Source organism: Myotis brandtii, unplaced genomic scaffold (assembly GCF_000412655.1).
Source record: "Myotis brandtii unplaced genomic scaffold, ASM41265v1 scaffold179, whole genome shotgun sequence".
In the NCBI taxonomy this organism is placed as follows: domain Eukaryota; kingdom Metazoa; phylum Chordata; class Mammalia; order Chiroptera; family Vespertilionidae; genus Myotis; species Myotis brandtii.
Window position 1 is genome coordinate 6,736,678 of NW_005356635.1, and position 17,847 is coordinate 6,754,524.

General features: G+C 36.8%; 1 protein-coding gene across 5 annotated transcripts in view; it reads left to right on the plus strand.

Moving 5' to 3' along the window:
• The window catches only part of HLTF (helicase-like transcription factor), a 118,630-nt gene that overhangs the window by 89,947 nt on the left and 10,836 nt on the right, over window positions 1–17,847 (plus strand). For 3 of the 5 annotated variants that reach the window (XM_014537459.1, XM_014537458.1, XM_005863484.2), the window contains 6 exons: window positions 2,090–2,214; window positions 2,663–2,853; window positions 4,169–4,294; window positions 4,612–4,724; window positions 5,069–5,249; window positions 16,679–16,759. In XM_014537459.1, the coding sequence (XP_014392945.1) occupies window positions 2,090–2,214; window positions 2,663–2,853; window positions 4,169–4,294; window positions 4,612–4,724; window positions 5,069–5,249; window positions 16,679–16,759 (817 nt within the window). Of the gene's footprint in view, window positions 1–2,089; window positions 2,215–2,662; window positions 2,854–4,168; window positions 4,295–4,611; window positions 4,725–5,068; window positions 5,250–16,678; window positions 16,760–17,847 lie in introns of those variants that run through there. The other 2 variants (XM_014537457.1, XM_014537460.1) reach the window with 2 other exon arrangements.

Sequence of the window (17,847 nt, forward strand, 5' to 3'; positions counted from 1 at the left end):
AGAGAAAACTGTTATAGAATTTTAGGAAAGAGGAGAATCAAGAGAGAATGGTCAGTAGTGTCACAGTACAGACATTTGGAAAAGGCTATTTAATGTGGTGATTCAGAAATTACTGGTGTAAACTCTCAGAGTAGTTTCACTAGAATAATGAATTAAATAGCTATATTGTGGGACTAAGGAGATTGCAAAGAAGTAGCAGCTGTAGGGGTAGACAATTTTTTACAAAGTTTGTAAAATTGAGACTGGTAGATAGGATCAGTATTTTGTTTATGGATCAATTATTTTGATAGTTTTATTTGGTAACTGTCTTGAGAGGGATTGAACATAGAAAAGATTACAGGTACAAAAGAGAATGAAGCAAATTGATGGAGAAGAACGAAGCCTGGGGTGGTAAATACTAAAAAGAATATTAAGAGAACAATCATTGAGCTGTGAAACCAAGGTATTTATAAGGAAGGCCACCATAAAAAAGTAAGGTTTTTAGAGTGATAGAAAGGTTTCATGTGGTATTTTCCAATAACACGTGGAAATCTGGGAATAGGAGTTGGCCAAGTAGATTAAAGGGGTTGGGGATTAGAAGAATGTGAGAAATTCTAGTCCAAGCAAGGGCATGGTTGATGTTAAATGCCCATAGGAACCAGAATGAGTAGGAGATAAGTGAAGGCAAAACAGGGCTCAGAAAATAGGGGAATCTACAAAACATAAAGAATTTAGGTGAGTTATAAGGTGGGTTTAATAGGAATTAAAGATATTAAGAAAGATTGTTCTAAGCAGGTTTCAAAGTAAAGAGGCACAGAGCAGTTAGGTAAAGTGTATTGTGTCACACAGCTAGTGAATGACAGAGTGGTATTTAAGCTCAGGCATTTTGGTTCTAGAGCTAATAAGTTTAACCTTTATAATATACTGCCTTCCATTCTTGAGTACTTAGAAGTATTTGTTCCCATAATATTACTGTTACTAGTAACAGCAGATATTTTATATCATTTACCATAGCCAGTATTCTAAATACTCTGTCTGCATTTATTAACTTTTTATGACAACAGTCCTCTAAGGTGTGTATTATTACTGTTATGTCACTATTACAAGCCAAGGAAGCTCAAGACAGAGGTTAAGAAACCTGCCCACGGTTTTGCCCTGGCCAGGTGACTCAAATGATTGAAGCATGAAAAAAAAAATCAATAAATAAACTTAGATAAAAATAAAAAGGAACAGAAACCTGCCAAAGTTCATAGTTAAATCGGCAGAGTAAGGTTTTGAATTCAAGACAAGTCTAGCTATAGAGTCTGTGCTCTAATCATTAGGCTAAATTTCTTTTTCTTTTTTTAATTTTAAAAGTATATTCTTATTGATTTCAGAGAGGAAGGGACAGGGAGAGTTAGAAACATCAATGATGAGAGAGAATCATTGATCAGTTGCCTCCTGCACACCCCACACTGGAACTCTCTTGCTCTTTGCTGTTTGTGACTTAATAGATGAATGTTTTGAGTTTTTTCTGGACTATCTATTTGCAAGAGATTCATATGAAGGGGACAGGGTCAAAACTGTGCCCAGACTGGAAGGAAATGTCTCTATTTAGTTATGACTTAGGGTTACATGTGAGTTCTTTTAGGTTTTATTTGTGCTCATATAACAGATCAGAAGCTTTAAGTTTCTAATAGTGTGGAATACTGTGTCCATAGTCTTTTCTGTGTGTTTCCTTATTCAGCTTATCTTCCTCCTTCTTGGTGTAAAACTTGTATAGGGAAATTCAAGCCACTAGTTGTGCACCTGGTTTTTGTTTTTGCACATTAGAGAAGTTTATTTCACCCCAAGGCATGTGGTCTATTTTGAAGAACTGTGCTTGGAAGGTCTGTTGAGAGCTGCAGACATGTCTTTTGGCATCTTCCTATCCGACTCATACTGCAGTTGGCAGCTATTTCTCTTATATTTTGCTTTTTTGTTATAAACCATTCCTGGTTTCATTAAAAATAGAGTTTGCTTTTCTGTTTCTTATTTTTGTTTTGTAATTTCTGGAGAATAGAACAATGCAATTTTTATTCTACTGTTTTAGAATAGGAAACATTGTCATATTTAACATTTTTACCTGTAGGTATTTTAATGAAGGGACTGTCCTTGCTCACTATGCAGATGTTCTGGGTCTTCTGCTCAGATTGCGGCAGATCTGTTGTCATGCTCACCTTCTTACCAATGCAGTGTCTTCTAGTGTTCCCTCAGGTAAGTAATTAGGGCTTGTTTACACCATTTTATTTGTTAGAGATACTTAAATCAGAAGGAGACATTTTTCATATACCTAAATTTAGTTTGTCATAGACATTGTTTTTAATATAGAACTCAACTGGGAATATACCCCAAAATCTTATACTAATGAAATGGGATATTAATGAGTTCTTCCACGATTTCCACTAATCGATATTCTTGTATCTACCTTTTATTCTGTGGTAGTATGTGCAGATTGTGTTAAAACGATGCTTCTGTGCAAGGTGTATTATGTGAGTTGGCTACTATTTTAGCTTCTGGATTTTTCTTAAAATTTCAAATTTAAACCATGTTTTTTGCCTTTAATAGAAAAAGACTAAAACTACCAAAGCAAAACTTTCTCCTGTATAAGGAAGATTAACTTGTCTAGTCATATTACAGATTTGCTCTGAAATTAATTTTTCAGCCTTTTCTCTAGGAAATGATACACCTGAAGAACTACAAAAAAAGTTAATAAGAAAGATGAAGTTAATTCTGAGCTCAGGTTCCGATGAAGAATGTGCAATTTGCTTGGATTCATTAACAGTTCCTGTCATAACACACTGTGCACACGTCTTCTGTAAACCCTGTATTTGCCAAGTCATCCAGAATGAGCAGGTTTGTTTTATGCTTCATACAGAGTCAGTGTTTGATGGAGTGACGCATTAGTTTTGAATGTAATGGAAACTCAAGTCCAATAGACTATAAGAGTTTTGCACTTGGATTTACTAATGTACTTTTCATGATTAATTATATCATTGTTTTAATAGGTGATATATTTCTTAAAATTGAAAGCTTTCAACCTAAAAAGACATTATGTGTTTGGTGACATAATTGTTTACATCATTGCTGTCCAATAAATATATAATGTGAGACGCAAAGGTAATTTTCATTCCTTTAGTAGAAACAGATGAAGTTACCTCTTAGAGTATATTTTTATTTATTTAGTATATCTAAAATATAAAAATTATTGAGATACTTTATATATTTTTAACTTAAAACTTTATTAATACAATTTAAGTTTAAATTCCAATGGTATTGTGTACACGTAAAGCACATCTAAATTTGACTTTGTCACATTTCAAGGGCTCACTTGTTACATGTGGCTGTTGCCTATGGTATTGATTAAGGTACATCTAGATTCTTATGTATGGTAGAATTTTTTGAAGTAAAAAAATCCTTTAAGCAGTCCTTCCACTGAGATAGAATTTTGAAAAACAACTTTGCTGTGTAACATACATATAGAAAAAAATGTACAAGTCATGATTGTACAGCTCAGTAAATTATGAGTGAACACATCCAAGTAAATACTACCTAGGTCTCCTTGGGCTCCTCCCAATCATTTACCCTCTCCCTCCTCCTTAAAGGTAACCCCACTATACTGACTTCTCACGTTGTTTTAGTTTCAGAATCTTTTTTATTATAATGATATTTGGTATGTAGTTATTTAAGAGATAATCTTATTTTATTATCATGTCTTGGTACAAATAGACACAACAGATACTACTTTGAATGAACCAATAGGATTTAACAGATCTAGACTGGCTCTCCAAGCCATTAAGGAGGAAAATTTTTTCCCTTCTAAATAGTTTGAACTGGTATTCTATATTGTAGTTAGGTTGAGGAAACTGTTACTTATGTTTTTTATTTTGTCTGCAGATAGTATATCATTTATTATTTCAAGTTCTTAATGTTAGTCGAGATCACATATTTTATTCTCTTTTTTTCCCATATTACTGACCACATTAGAATATTATATCGGCCTGGAGTTCAGCACATATGGATTTGTGTCATGGGTAAATCTGACAAAAAGTTTAATAAAATGCTAGCTATTAGAGACATAGAATTGATAAAGCTTTTTAAAAATTCTAGCTAAATTTGTATTTCTGCTCCTCTGATAAGTGTCACTCATATTTTGTTCTTTCTTATGTAGCCACATGCTAAATGCCCTTTATGCAGAAATGATATACATGGAGACAATTTATTAGAGTGTCCTCCAGAAGAACTGACATGTGGTACTGAGAAAAAGTCTAACATGGAATGGACATCTAGCTCGAAGGTAAAATATTTGGTTATTTGTTTATGTCAATGTAAAGAAATACCATGTATAAAACTAATAATTATCCTTTAAATTCTGTCATTTGAATATTATACTTTTCAGTGACTATTGGTTTTTTATTTCTAGAGGTGATTTTCAGAGGAAAAAGGAGGTTCCAGGTTATGAAGTATTCTTTCAGTCTTAATTTTTAAAATTGGTGGTCTTCTACTTTTGCATTTTAGGGAAATAACATAGCACTTTTCTCTTCATAATAAAAAATTTTGGATGCGTTTTGCCAATTCAAAATGGAACCTAATGGGTGTCCAAATTTTTTTCAGATCAATGCCCTAATGCACGCATTGATTGACTTAAGAAAGAAGAACCCCAACATAAAGAGTTTAGTTGTTTCTCAGTTTACAACGTTTCTGTCTTTAATAGAAACACCACTCAGGTAAGTTTAACAGTGTTCCTCACTTTTAGTAAAAGATTTTTATATATGTTTTGATTTGGATAACAAAAAATACTTACGTTTTATCAGTTTTATTCATTCATCTATCTAAAATAAATTTCAGAATCACAATAAAGAATATTTCCTGAGTACATGGGATTTTAAAGATTAAGTCTGAATTTATTGAAAAAAAATTGACTGCAGAGCCTTACATTGTAGTAGATGGTTAGTAAATATTTGTCAAAATAAATAGAGTGAGAGAATTAGTTGAATAAATACATTGTAATTACTTAACATGTTTTTTTAGTAAAGGAAGTGTTATTTATCTCTTTTGTCCCCTCCTTTAGAGCCTCTGGATTTGTGTTTACTCGTTTGGATGGTTCAATGGCCCAAAAGAAAAGAGTTGAATCAATTCAGTGTTTTCAAAACACTGAGGCAGGATCTCCAACTATAATGCTTCTATCCTTAAAAGCAGGTGGAGTTGGTTTGAATCTTTCTGCAGCTTCTCGAGTGTTTTTAATGGACCCAGTAAGTAATTTTGTAGACTTTTGCTATGTTATTACTTCTATTAAAAAAAGAACAAAAACTATTTGGTAAATACCTATGTAGTTATAATTGTGAAAATTCCTTAGGCAAACTTTAGAAATAGATAATTACTTTCCAAGTTAGATTACAACCAGAGCCATATGTAGGCATGCAAGGGTTTCACATTAATGTCATGGATGGCAGTGGTCTGTTGTATTTTCTTGCCTTAGTTTTGTGAATGAAGTTTTAAATCTGTTATAATTTTATTACTTTATGGTTATATAGATAGTCATTGTATCTACAGATTGTTATATATTAACCCAATGAAAATTCTAGAGACTGATTTTAGAACAAATTCCAAAATTATTTTATTTTTTGGTTATGATCTTAGTACTTGATAAGAAAGAAGCTATTAATATCAAATAGAGTAATTTAATTAGTATTATAATTAGTATTATAAAGTTTATCAGAGACTAGACCCTTTAGCAGTTATAGTAATACTTACTGGATGTTTTAGCAGTTTTTGTACTCCTCACCCAAGGATATGTTTTTATTTTTGTATTTGTTGACTAGAGAGAGAGAGAGAGAGAGAGAGAGTGAGAGAGAGAGAGAGACTTGTTGCCTTCTGTACTCATCCCTGACCCGGAATCAAACCTGCCACCTTTCAGTGTGTGGGACAACACTCCAACCAACTGAGCCACACCAACCAGGGCTTAACAGTTTTATAATAAGTTGATTGTTTGAGAATTTCAAGCTTTCAAATGTTGTTTCTAACTTTAAAACAAAAGCCAGGTCCCCAAAAATAAGATTCAATCAGAAAAAATTGCTCATGAAAATCTTTTACCTTGTTGTAGGAGAGTTAAAGTTTCTTTTGATGTGTAGTTATGAGCTTTGGATAAAGTTAATTGCTTCATCACTCGTGAGAATGGGAGCTATCAGTTTTATACTTTCATGAGATAAATTTGATTCCTGGTTGTCATACTAGATATATTATTGCGAGCTCACCATAAAGTTTCTAGACAAATACAGGCAATGGAAAGGAACATTTTACCTGGGCTCTTGGCATAATGGTTTCAAAATGTGTCCAATTGTGAAATAGAAAAAATTCACAAAATTTGATTTCAGTTTTAGAAAATCATAAACTGAGTATATCCTCAAATCCAACTTTTATACCAAAACACCCAAAACTCAAATTTCAGCAAGTTAATAGTAAAATCTTTTTCCTTGATCTCAAGGGAACTTTAAAAAGAAGAAGATAAAGCCATAAAAGTAAAAATCATGCTGTATAAGTGTTCCTTTCCCCCAAAACATTCTGTTTTCAGTTTCAAGAATCATCCCATAGTTTAAATTTTTAATTTTTTTAATTTATCTTTATGGTTGAAACTAATACAGATGGACCTTTTCCCCCCATTGACCCCTTCTAGCCTGCCCCTGCCCTCCCACCCCAGGTCTTCACAACACTATTGTCTGTGTCCATGGGTTATGCATACCTATACTAATAAAAGGGTAATATGCTAATTAGACCAGGAGACCGGACGTCTTCCTACCGTTCGACTTCCTTCTGGACAAAGCCACGGTGGTGTGGGCTGAGGCAGAGGCGGTTAGGGGCGATTAGCCAGCAGGGGAGGGCAGTTGGGGGCCATCAGGCTGGCAGGGGAGGGCAGTTGGGGGCCATCAGGCTGGCAGGGGAGGGCAGTTGGGGGCCATCAGGCTGGCAGGGGAGCGGTTCAGCAGTGAACGAGCCTATAGGCAGGCAAGTGGTTAGGAGCCAGCGGTCCCAGATTGCAAGAGGGATGTCCGACTGCCGGTTTAGGTCCCATCCCACAAGTGGTTAGGAGCCAGTGGTCCCAGATTGCGAGTCGGACATCCCTCAAGGGATCCCAGATTGGAGAGGGTGCAGGCCGGGCTGAGGGACCCCCCGCCCCCGTGCACGAATTTCGTGGACCAGGCCTCTAGTATGCTTATAAATTCTTTGGTTAATCTCTTAACTGGCTTATTTTGCTTAGCATAATACTCTCCAGGTCCCTCCATGCTGTCTATAGTTTAAATTTAAAATTTAATGTTCCCTACCCTGACAATTCATGCTATTGTTTAAAAACCACTTGTTTTTTATCTTTCTAGTCTACTGTTGAAACCTGCCATTGTGTTCTTTTATTTTTTTTTTTAATTTGAATTCTTTATTGTTTAAAGTATTACATGAGTCTCCTTTTTCCCCCATTGAACTCCCCCCAGCCGCTCCCACCCCCCAGCACATGCCCTCACCCCTTACTGTCTGTGTCCATTGGTTATGCTCACATGGATGCATATAAGTCCTTTGGTTGATATTTACCTCCTCATACCCCGCCTTCCCTCATAGGTTGGACAGTCTGTTGCATGCTTCTATGTCTCTGGTTCTATTTTTGTTCATCAGTTTATGTTGTTCATTATATTCCACAAAGAAGTGAGATCATGTGTTATTTATCTTTCTCTGACTGGCTTATTTTGCTTAGCATAATGCTTTCCAGTTCCATCCATGCTGTTGCAAATGGAAAGAATTCCTTCTTTTTTACAGCAGTGTGGTATTCCATTGTGTAGATGTACCACAGTTTTCTAATCCACTCATCTGCTGATGGGCACTTAGGCTGTTTTCAAATCTTAGCTACTGTAAATTGTGCTGCTATGAACATGGGGGTGCATATATCCTTTCCGACTGGTGTTTCTGATTTCTTGGGATATATTCCTACAAGGGGGATTACTAGGTCAAATGGAAGTTCCATTTTTAATTTTTTGAGGAAACTCCATACTGTTTTCCACACTGGCTGCACCAGTCTGCATTCCCACCAGCAGTGCATGAGGGTTCCTTTTTCTCCACATCCTCACCAGCACTTGTTACTTCTTGATTTGTTGATGATAGCCATTCTGACAGGTGTGAGGTGGTACCTCATTGTTGTTTCGATTTGCATCTTTCGGATAATTAGTGACTTTGAGCATTTTTTATATGTCTCTAGGCCTTCTGTATGTTCTCTTTCGAAAATATCTATTTAGGTCTTTGCTTATTTTTTTATTGGATTGTTTATCTTCCTTTTGTTAAGTTGTATGAGTTCCCTATAAATTTTGGAGATTAAATGCTTTTATGAGATAATATTGGCAAATATGTTCTCCCATGCAGTAGGCTTTCTTGTTTTGTTGATGGTTTCTTTTGCTGTACAGAAGCTTTTTATTTTGATGTAGTCCCATTTGTATATTTTCTCCTTAGCTTCCATTCTCCTAGGAGCTGTATCGGTAAACATAGCTATGACATATGTCTGATATTTTGCTGCGTATGGATTCTTCTAAGATTTTTATGGTTTCCAGTCTTAGGTTTAAGTCCTTTATCCATTTTGAGTTTATTTTTGTGTATGGTGTAATTGGTGGTCTAGTTTCATTTTTTTGTATGTATCTGTCCAATTTTCCCAACACCATTTATTGAAGAGACTGTCTTGACTGCATTGCATGCTCTTGCCTCCTTTGTCAAATATTAATTGAGCATAATGGCTTGGGTCAATTTCTGGGTTCTCTGTTCTGTTCCATTGGTCTATATTTCTCTTCTTGTGCCAGTACCAGGCAGTTTTGAGAACAATGGCTTTGTAATATAGCTTGATAGCTGATATTGTTATCCCTCCAACATTGTTATTCTTTCTCAAGATTTTTGCAGCTATTCAGGGTCTTTTTTTTTATTCCAGATAAGTTTTTGGAGAGTTTGTTCTAGGTCTTTGAAATATGCCATTGGTATTTTAATGGGGATTGCATTGAATCTCTGGATTGCTTTGGGTAGTATGGACATTTTAATGATGTTGATTCTACCAATCCATGAACACAGTATATTCTTCCATTTGTTTATATCTTCCTCTATCTCTTTTTTTAGCATCCTGTAATTTTCTGAGTACAGGTCCTTTACCTCTTTGGTTAAGTTTATTCCTAGGTATCTTAATTTTGTTGTTGCAAATAGTAAGTGGGATTGTTTTTTTAGTTTCTCTTTTTGTATAAAAATAGCCATACAAAAAAGCCATATTGGTGTATAAAAAAGCCATAAATTTTTGGGTGTTAAGTTTGTATCCTGCTACATTGCCGAATTCATTGATTATGTCTAGTAGTTTTTTGATGGAGTCTTTAGGGTTTTCTATGTACAATAGCATATCATCTGTGAATAATGATAATTTTACTTCTTTTTCAATCTGGATTCCTTTTATTTCTTCTTCTTGTCTGATCACTATGGCTAGCACTTCTAGTACTATGTTGAACATTAGTGGTGAAAGTAGGCATCCCTGTCTTGTTCCTGTTCTTAGGGGAAATGGTTTTAGTTTCTGCCCATTGAGTATGATGTTGGCTGTAGGTTTGTCATATAAGACTTTTATTATGCTGAGGTATGAACCCTCTATTCCCACTTTGCTGAGCATTTTTATTAGAAAAGGATGTTGGACTTTGTCAAATGCCTTTTCTGCATCCATTGATATGATTATGTGATTTTTGTCTCTCAATTTGTTTATGTGATGTATCACATTTATTTATTTATTTATTTTAAAATATATTTTATTGACTTTCTACAGAGAGGAAGGGAGAAGGATAGAGAGTCAGAAACATCGATGAGAGAGAAACATCGATCAGCTGCCTCCTGCACATCCCCCACTGGGGATGTACCCGCAACCAAGGCACATGCCCCCGACCGGAATTGAACCCGGGACCCTCCAGTCCGCAGGCCGACGCTCTATCCACCGAGCCAAACCAGTCAGGGCTGTATCACGTTTATTGATTTGCAGATATTGTACCAGCTTTGCATCCCTGGAAGAAATCCCACTTGGTCATGATGTATGATCTTTGTAATGTAATGCTGGATCTGATTTGCTAGAATTTTGTTGAGGACTTTATCATCTATGTTCATCAGGAATATTGGCCTGTAATTCTTTCTTTATAGTGTAATTATCTGGCTTTGGGACTACAGTAATGCTGGCTTCATAGAAAGAGCTTGGAAGTGTGCCTTTCTCTTGAATTTTTTGTAGTAGTCTGAGGAGGATAGGTTTTAGTTCTTCTTTGAATGTTTGGTAAAACTCCCATGTGAAGCCATCCAGTCCAAGGCTTTTGTTTGCTGGAAGTTTTTTTATTACTGTTTCAGTTTCATCAGTAGTTACCAGCCTATTGAGGTTTTTTGATTCTTCCTGATTGAGTTAAGAAGGTAGTATTTTTCTAGGAATATGTCTATTTCATCAAGCTTGTCCAGTTTGTTGAAGGAGAGTTGTTTGTAGTATTTTTTTACAATCCTTTGTATGTCTGTCAGGTTGGTTGTTACTTCACCTCTTTATTTCTGATTTTATTTTTGGGTCCTCTCTCTTTGCTTCTTGGTGAGCCTGGCTAGAGGTTCATCAATCTTTTTTATCCTTTCAAAGAACCAGCTCTTGGTTTTAATTGATTTTTGTGGGGGTTTTTTTGGTTTCTATGTTGTTAATTTCCGCTCTGATCTTTATTATTTTCTTCCTTCTGCTTACTCTGGGCTTTTCTTGTTGCCTTCTTTCTAGTTCTTTATGTTGTGGGATTAAAAAATTTATTACCATTTTTTCTTGTTTTTTGAGGTAGGCCTGTAGAGCTATGAACTTCCTTCTCAGGACTGTTTTCACTATGTCCCATAGATTTTGGATTAATGTGTTTTCATTTTCATTTATTTCCAGGATGCTTTTTATTTCTTCTTTGATCTCTTCGGTAACCCAATCATTATTTAATACCATGCTGTTTAGTCTCAAGTGTTTGATATTTTTCCCTGGTTTTTATTGTAGTTGGTTTCTAATTTTATGCCATTGAGATCTGAGAGATGCTTGATATGATTTCTATCTTCTTGAATTTGAAGAGACTTTGCCTGTGTCCTAATATGTCATTTTTTTTTTAAATGTCCCATGTGCACTTGAGAAGAATGTTCCTTTGGGGTGAAAAGCTCTGAAGATGTCAGTTAATTCCATCTAATCTAGTGAGTCATTTAGGATTGCTGTTTCTTTGCTGATTTTTTGTTTAGAGGATTTACCCAGTGGTGTCAATGGGGTATTAAAGTCCCCTACTATGATTGTATTGCTGTCAATCTCTCCCTTGATCTCTTCCAGAGTTTTTTTTTTATGTATTTGAGTGCCCCTGTATTGGGTGCATATATGTTTACCAGAGTTATATCCTCTTGTTGAATTGTTCCCTTTAGTATTATGAAGCGGCCCTCCTTATCTCTTGTGATGGCCTTCACTTTGAGGTCTATTTTTCAGATATAAGTATTGCTAGCCCAGCTTTTTTCTCATTTCCATTTGCCTGAAAAATTTTTTTCTATTCCTTCACTATCAGTCTGCATGAGTCCTTTGTTCTGAGGTGGGTTTCTTGTAGACAGCATTTGTATGGGTCATATTTTCTTATCCGTTCAGCAACCCTATATCTTTTGATTAGAGCATTTAATCCATTTATGTTTAATGTTAATATTGATAGGTACTTGTTTGTCTCCATTTTTATTCCTTCTTCCCTTTCTATTTCTAATTTTTACAGCAGTCCCTTTAGCATTTCTTGCTTTGCTGGCTTGGTGGTAATAAACTTCCCTAGCCCTTTTTTGTCTGCAAAGCTCCTGATTTCACCTTCAATTTTGAATGATTGCCTTGCTGGGTATAGTATTCTTGGATTCAGTCCCTTGCTTTGCATGACTTTGTATATTTTATTCTATTTCTTTCTGGCCTGATGTGTTTCTGTTGAGAAATCAGTTGATATTCTATTGGGAAATCCCTTGTAGGTAATTTTCTGTCTCTCTCTGGCAGCCTTGAAGATTCTTACTTTGTCGTTGATATTTGCCAATTAATTATGATGTGTCTTGGTATCAGTCTTTTTTGGTTCATCTAGTTTGGGACTCTATGTGCTTCTTGGACTTGTGTGGTTTTATTCTTCCCAACATCAGTGAAGTTTTCTGTCATTATTTCTTCAAACAGATTTTCTATTCCTTGCTCCACTTCTTCTCCTTCTGGCTCCCCTATTATGTGGATTTTGTTTCATTTCATATTATCCCCAAACTCCCTTAGGCTCTCCTCCTGCTTTTTAAGTTTTCTCTTCAGTTGCTACTATGCTTGGGTGGTTTTTTAAAAATATTTTTTTAATTGATTTTAGAGAGGAAGGGAGAAGGAAAGAGATAGAAACATCAATGCTGAGAGAGAATCGTTGATCGGCTGCCTCCTGCACACCCCACACTGGGGATCAAGCCCGCAACCTAGGCATGTCTCCTTGACTGGGATCGAACCTGGGACCCCTCAATGCACAAGCCAATGCTCTGTCCACTGACCCAAACCAGCTAGCGGCTGGGTGGTTTTTTCTACCTTGTATTGTAACTCACTGATGCGGTCCTCAGCAGCTTCTAGTGTACTGTTGAAACTTTCCATTGTGTTTTTTATTTTGCCTGTGTCATTCTTCATTTCCCCTTGATTCGTCTTCATTTCCTCTTGATTCTTACACGTTATTGAATTTGTCTTTCATCCTTTTCAGTGTCCTTATAACCATTGCTCTTAATTCTTTCTCTGACAAATAGCTTGCCTCCATTTCATTTATTTTTTTTTTCTGTTGATTCTTCCTTTTCTTTTGAATGTGGTTTATTTCTTTGTCTCCCCATTTTTGTTGTTTCTTTGTGATTATTTCTACATATCAGATCAAACTGCTATGCCACCTAGATTTTTTGAGTTTGTCTTATACAATAGATGTTTTGTAGGACTTAGTGGTGCAGTCTTTCCAGTCTTTTGGGATGGGCAATCTAGGGATGGCTCTTACTTGGAATATATGGGTTCTCTTCTTATATTTGTGTCTTGAGTGTTATTGTCTCATTCGTGGATGGAGTCTCCTCTCCGGGTGTCTGGTTATGTGGCTCGCTCTCTACCATGTCGTGCCAACCATTATGGAGGTGCTGACTGAACAGCACAAAATAAAACATAAGACACGACACAAAAGGAACAGAACACTTTACACAAGACACCTATAACCCCAATAGGAGTGGCCACCAGAGAAAAGAGAATTAGGAGAGAGAAAAGAGAGCAAAAAAGATCACAAGAAAAGAAGAAAAAGAAAAAAAGGAAAGAATATGGAGAGACAACACAACAAAACAAACAAATAAACCCAAAAGCACAAACAAAACACACCCAGAAGAAGCGGGGTCAGAATCTGTAGAGGCAGAGCTTAAATACAGAAAAAAAGGTTAAGGAGTTGGATGAATAGGGGAAGAACCACTGTTTAATATAGAGGAGGAAAAAGAGTGGATAAGAAGAAAAATATGTATTTATTTTTTAATTTTTGTAAAGGAGAATAGAGGAGAGAGCAGATAGGCCTGAATTTAGGAAGTGAAACTAATTTAAAAAATTAGTAGGAGAAAGGAGCAAGAGAGGAGAGGGGAAATAATGTTGAGTGGTTAAAAAACAGAAAAGAGAAGGGGAAATGGAGTAAGAGCAGGGAAGAGGAGATTAGATATATGAATAAGCCATGAGACTACAATAATAATAACACATCAGTAAAGCAAATAAAGAAAATTACTTTTTAACAAGTGGTAAAAAGAAAGAAAAGGTAAAAGCTAAAGTGGGGAAAGTAGAAGAAAAACAGGATGAAAAAGGGAGAAGTGAGGAAGAAAGGTAAAAATAAATAAAATAGAATAACAATTAAAAAATAAAATAAATACATAATACTAAAGAAATTCAAAATTTTTAAAAAATATTAACCCTTTTCAGTCCAACGTCGAGGCTGACTCGACAGACCAGGCGCTAGGAGCAGGTCCAACGTCGAGGCTGAGGTCGACACCGCAAACCGGTTCAACATTCAATCCCGTCAATTAATTTGGACCAGACTGTTTGAATTCCAAAAATAAAATTGGACCGCAAAGGGTTAAAAATGTGGTGTCATTCGCTTTAGCTGTGTTTTAATGCCCCATTAGGACCCTACTCTTCTTTCTGCCAATTCTGGGCTTCCTGTTAGGTAGTTAGTTCCTGACCAGTCAGTCACTGTCTTTGGCGATTAGCACCATATTGAATCTCCAAGCTATCCACAGCTCCTCTGCTTGTGTCTATCTCCACAGGCATTGACTGCAAGCAGGCGGTACCAATCTACATGCTTTGCCTGTCTGCCAGCTGTCAATCTTAATTACTCAAGCATCTGTTTCTGTCAGCGCTTAAGTGGGGTTGGTGCTGTTTCTCTATCTGGGGATCAGATGGATGTATTTTTCCTGACCCAGGGCCACTCCTCCAAGAGTGGCCCAAAATATAGCTCTGGCCTTTGTTGGTCAGAGATCCTTGTATGGAGACCAGTGGGTTTGGCTGGCAGCCTGGTGTTTTTATTAGTCTGGTTCCCAGAACAGTGGGGTGCACTGTTGGCCTCTTCTAACCCAGCCACTGAGGGCTCTTTGGGGCTATTCAGAGCCTTTGTTTCCTTTGTATAGCTCAGAATGCAGGCAGGATGTGGCAGGCTGTATTCCCTACCTTGAGACCACTGGGAAGGGCTAGCTCTTCTGGGGAGGAATGGGCACTTGAGTTTGCAGTGGTTCTCAACCCTTTAATACAGTTTCTCATGTTGTGACCCCCAACCATAAAATTATTTTCATTGCTACTTCATAACTGTAATTTTGCTACTGTAAACAATATGTACTTATATATGTGTTTTCCGATGGTCTTAGGCGACCCCTGTGAAAGGGTCGTTCGACCCCCAAAGGGGTCGCGACCCACAGGTTGAGAACCGCTGGTTTAGAGAGTTAGGAAGAGTCTGGCCGGGTCTCACTACCCTGCCTCTCCTCGGGCTCTACAAATCCATACCTCTCCCTGCACCAGAGCCTAGCGTGAGTTTTTTTAACTGAAAAGTCCTATAATCTGGGTTTAGCAAATAAAAGTAAAGACAAAACAAAACAAAAGCAAAACAACCACGTAACTGTGGGTTTCTCTCCCCATGGCACTGAACCACTTGGGTTGCTTTTCAGGCTGTCTTTTGGGGTGCAGCTCCCTGTGACTGTGATCCCAGGTAAATTCCCCAGGCACTAGCAGCCCTGGGGTTTTTACTTTTTCACAATTGGGTATTATGCCTGTTGCTAAGGTGACGCTGCTTTGGTGCAATGCAGCCTCCACCTCACCTTCTCGGCACAGAGGTCAGACATCCCTCTCTACCATAGATCCCCACTCCTACCATTCTCCAGGCATCCTCTGCCCTTCCTTATTGAAAATTATCTTCTCAGCTGTTTCTAATTTGATAATTCTGGGTGGATGTTCTCCAATTTAGTTGCTTTTTCCAGTCTGGCCCTGGGCGAAGATGCATGACATGTCTGCCTATTTGGCTGCCATTTTCTTCCCCTCCCTATCTTTATAGACTGCAGAACTTTGTATCTTTTCAGTTATTCTTCCTTTTTAATTGATTCACTGTTTTATTCTTCACCATAAGACAGTTTCTGTGATAATTCTTATGTTAGAGCTAACGTTACTTTTTTAGTTCAGTTTTGAAGTCAAACTGATTTCAAATATAGATACAGAAAATTGCATCAATAAAATCTGAATTTTTTGGACTTTTGATTATTCCTGAAATCTTTTTTGTTTTTTTAATGAGTGGAGGAAAGTGAAAAAAAAAAACAACACCAAAGACCAGCAAAAGGAGAAAAAAATTTTTCATAAGTGGACCCTATTACCTCTTTTCTGATACAAATTAAGTTATTTAAAAGGATATGTAAACTTTTTTTCTCTCTGTTAAGCAGACATAGATCTACTTTAAAATGGGGGGAAAATTAGAAAATATTATGTGATTAATCAACAATCATTTACACTGTGTGCTTTCTTTGTATCAGGCCCTGCGTTAAATACTAGAAGTACTGGGGTGAAACAATTGGGGAGAGTACTTGCCTATCAAAGTAGTGTTTGGAAGTCTGAGGGGAGTGTAGATTTTTAAAAATATATTTTTATTGATTTCAGAGAGGAAGAGAGAGAGAGAAACATCAATGATGAGAATCATCGATTGACTGCCTCCTGCATGCTCCACACTAGGGATCAAAATGGCAACCTGGGCACGTGCCCTGACCAGGATTTGAACCGTGACCTCCTGGTTCATAAGTTGAAGCTCAACCACTGAGCCATGCCAGCCAGGTGGGGAGTGTGGATTCTTTGTCCCACAGTATTTATAATGTCAGTATTTGTGGCTCAATTGGTTGGAGCATCATCCTGTACACCAAAGATTGCAGGTTTGATTCCTGGTCAGGGCACATACCCAGGTTGTGTGTTTGATCCCTGGTCATGGTGCATACTGGGGTGGTGGTGGGGACATTGGTGCTTCTCTCTCACATTAATGTTTCTCTCTCTCCTCCTCTACCTACTTTAAAATTAATGAAAACATATCCTTGGATGAAGGTTAAAAATATGGGGAGAAATGGTGAATGAATACTGAAATAAAGCAGATCATGTTCTGTTTATTAGGCCTGGAATCCAGCTGCTGAAGATCAGTGCTTTGACAGATGCCATAGACTTGGCCAGAAGCAAGAAGTCATCATCACAAAAGTGAGTTTTGAAGCCATTTATCTTAAAATTAAGTTTTAAGGGTTTCCAAGTTATACAAATAATGCATGATTGTTTAAAATTTAAAAATAAATAAATATACACATTTGTATATGTATTTAAAAATTTTTTTTTAATCTTTATTATTGAGAGTATTATAGATGCCCCTCTTTTTCCCCTCCACCCGGTTCCCGCCCCACCCCAGGTGTTTGCCACCCTATTGTCTATGTCAGTGGTCGGCAAACTCATTAGTCAACAGAGCCAAATATCAACAGTACAACGATTGAAATTTCTTTTGAGAGCCAAAATTTTTAAACTTAAACTATATAGGTAGGTACATTGTTACTAACTTAATTAGGGTACTCCTAAGCTGGCCTTTGCTAAAAACGTCCTCAATCTGATTGAGGTACGCTCGCTGAGGTCGACCCCTTCCAACTCTCCCATCCACACTCGTATACTTGTTTCGTCTATCTCCTTTCGTTCATCCTCTATATATATCCACACCCACTTCTTCTAACGCCACTTCTTCAAAATAGACTTGCCCAGGCCGAAAACCAACTTCTGCTCATGGGCCACGAAGTTTCAATCACACTAAATATGCGCGCCCGCACATGGTATTTTGTGGAAGAGCCACACTCAAGGGGCCAAAGAGCCGCATGTGGCTCGCAAGCCTCGGTTTGCCAACCACTAATCTATGTCCATAGGTAATGCATATATGCATATAAGATCTTTGTTTAATCTCTTTCCACCCCCCACACTCTTCCCTCTGAAAATCATCATTCTGTTTCATTTCCATGCCTCTGATTCTATTTTATTCACCACTTTATTCTGTTCATTAGATTTCTTACATATTTTGATGTTTAGATTCAATTGTTGATAGAAATGTATTTATTGCCAATTTCCATGCCTATTTTATTCACCACTTTATTCTGTTCATTAGATTTCTTACATATTTTGATGTTTAGATTCAATTGTTGAATTGTTGATATTTATTGCCATTTTATTGTTCATATTTTCCTTCTTCTTCTTCTTCTTCTTCTTCTTCTTCTTCTTCTTCTTCTTCTTCCTCCTCCTCCTCCTCCTCCTCCTCC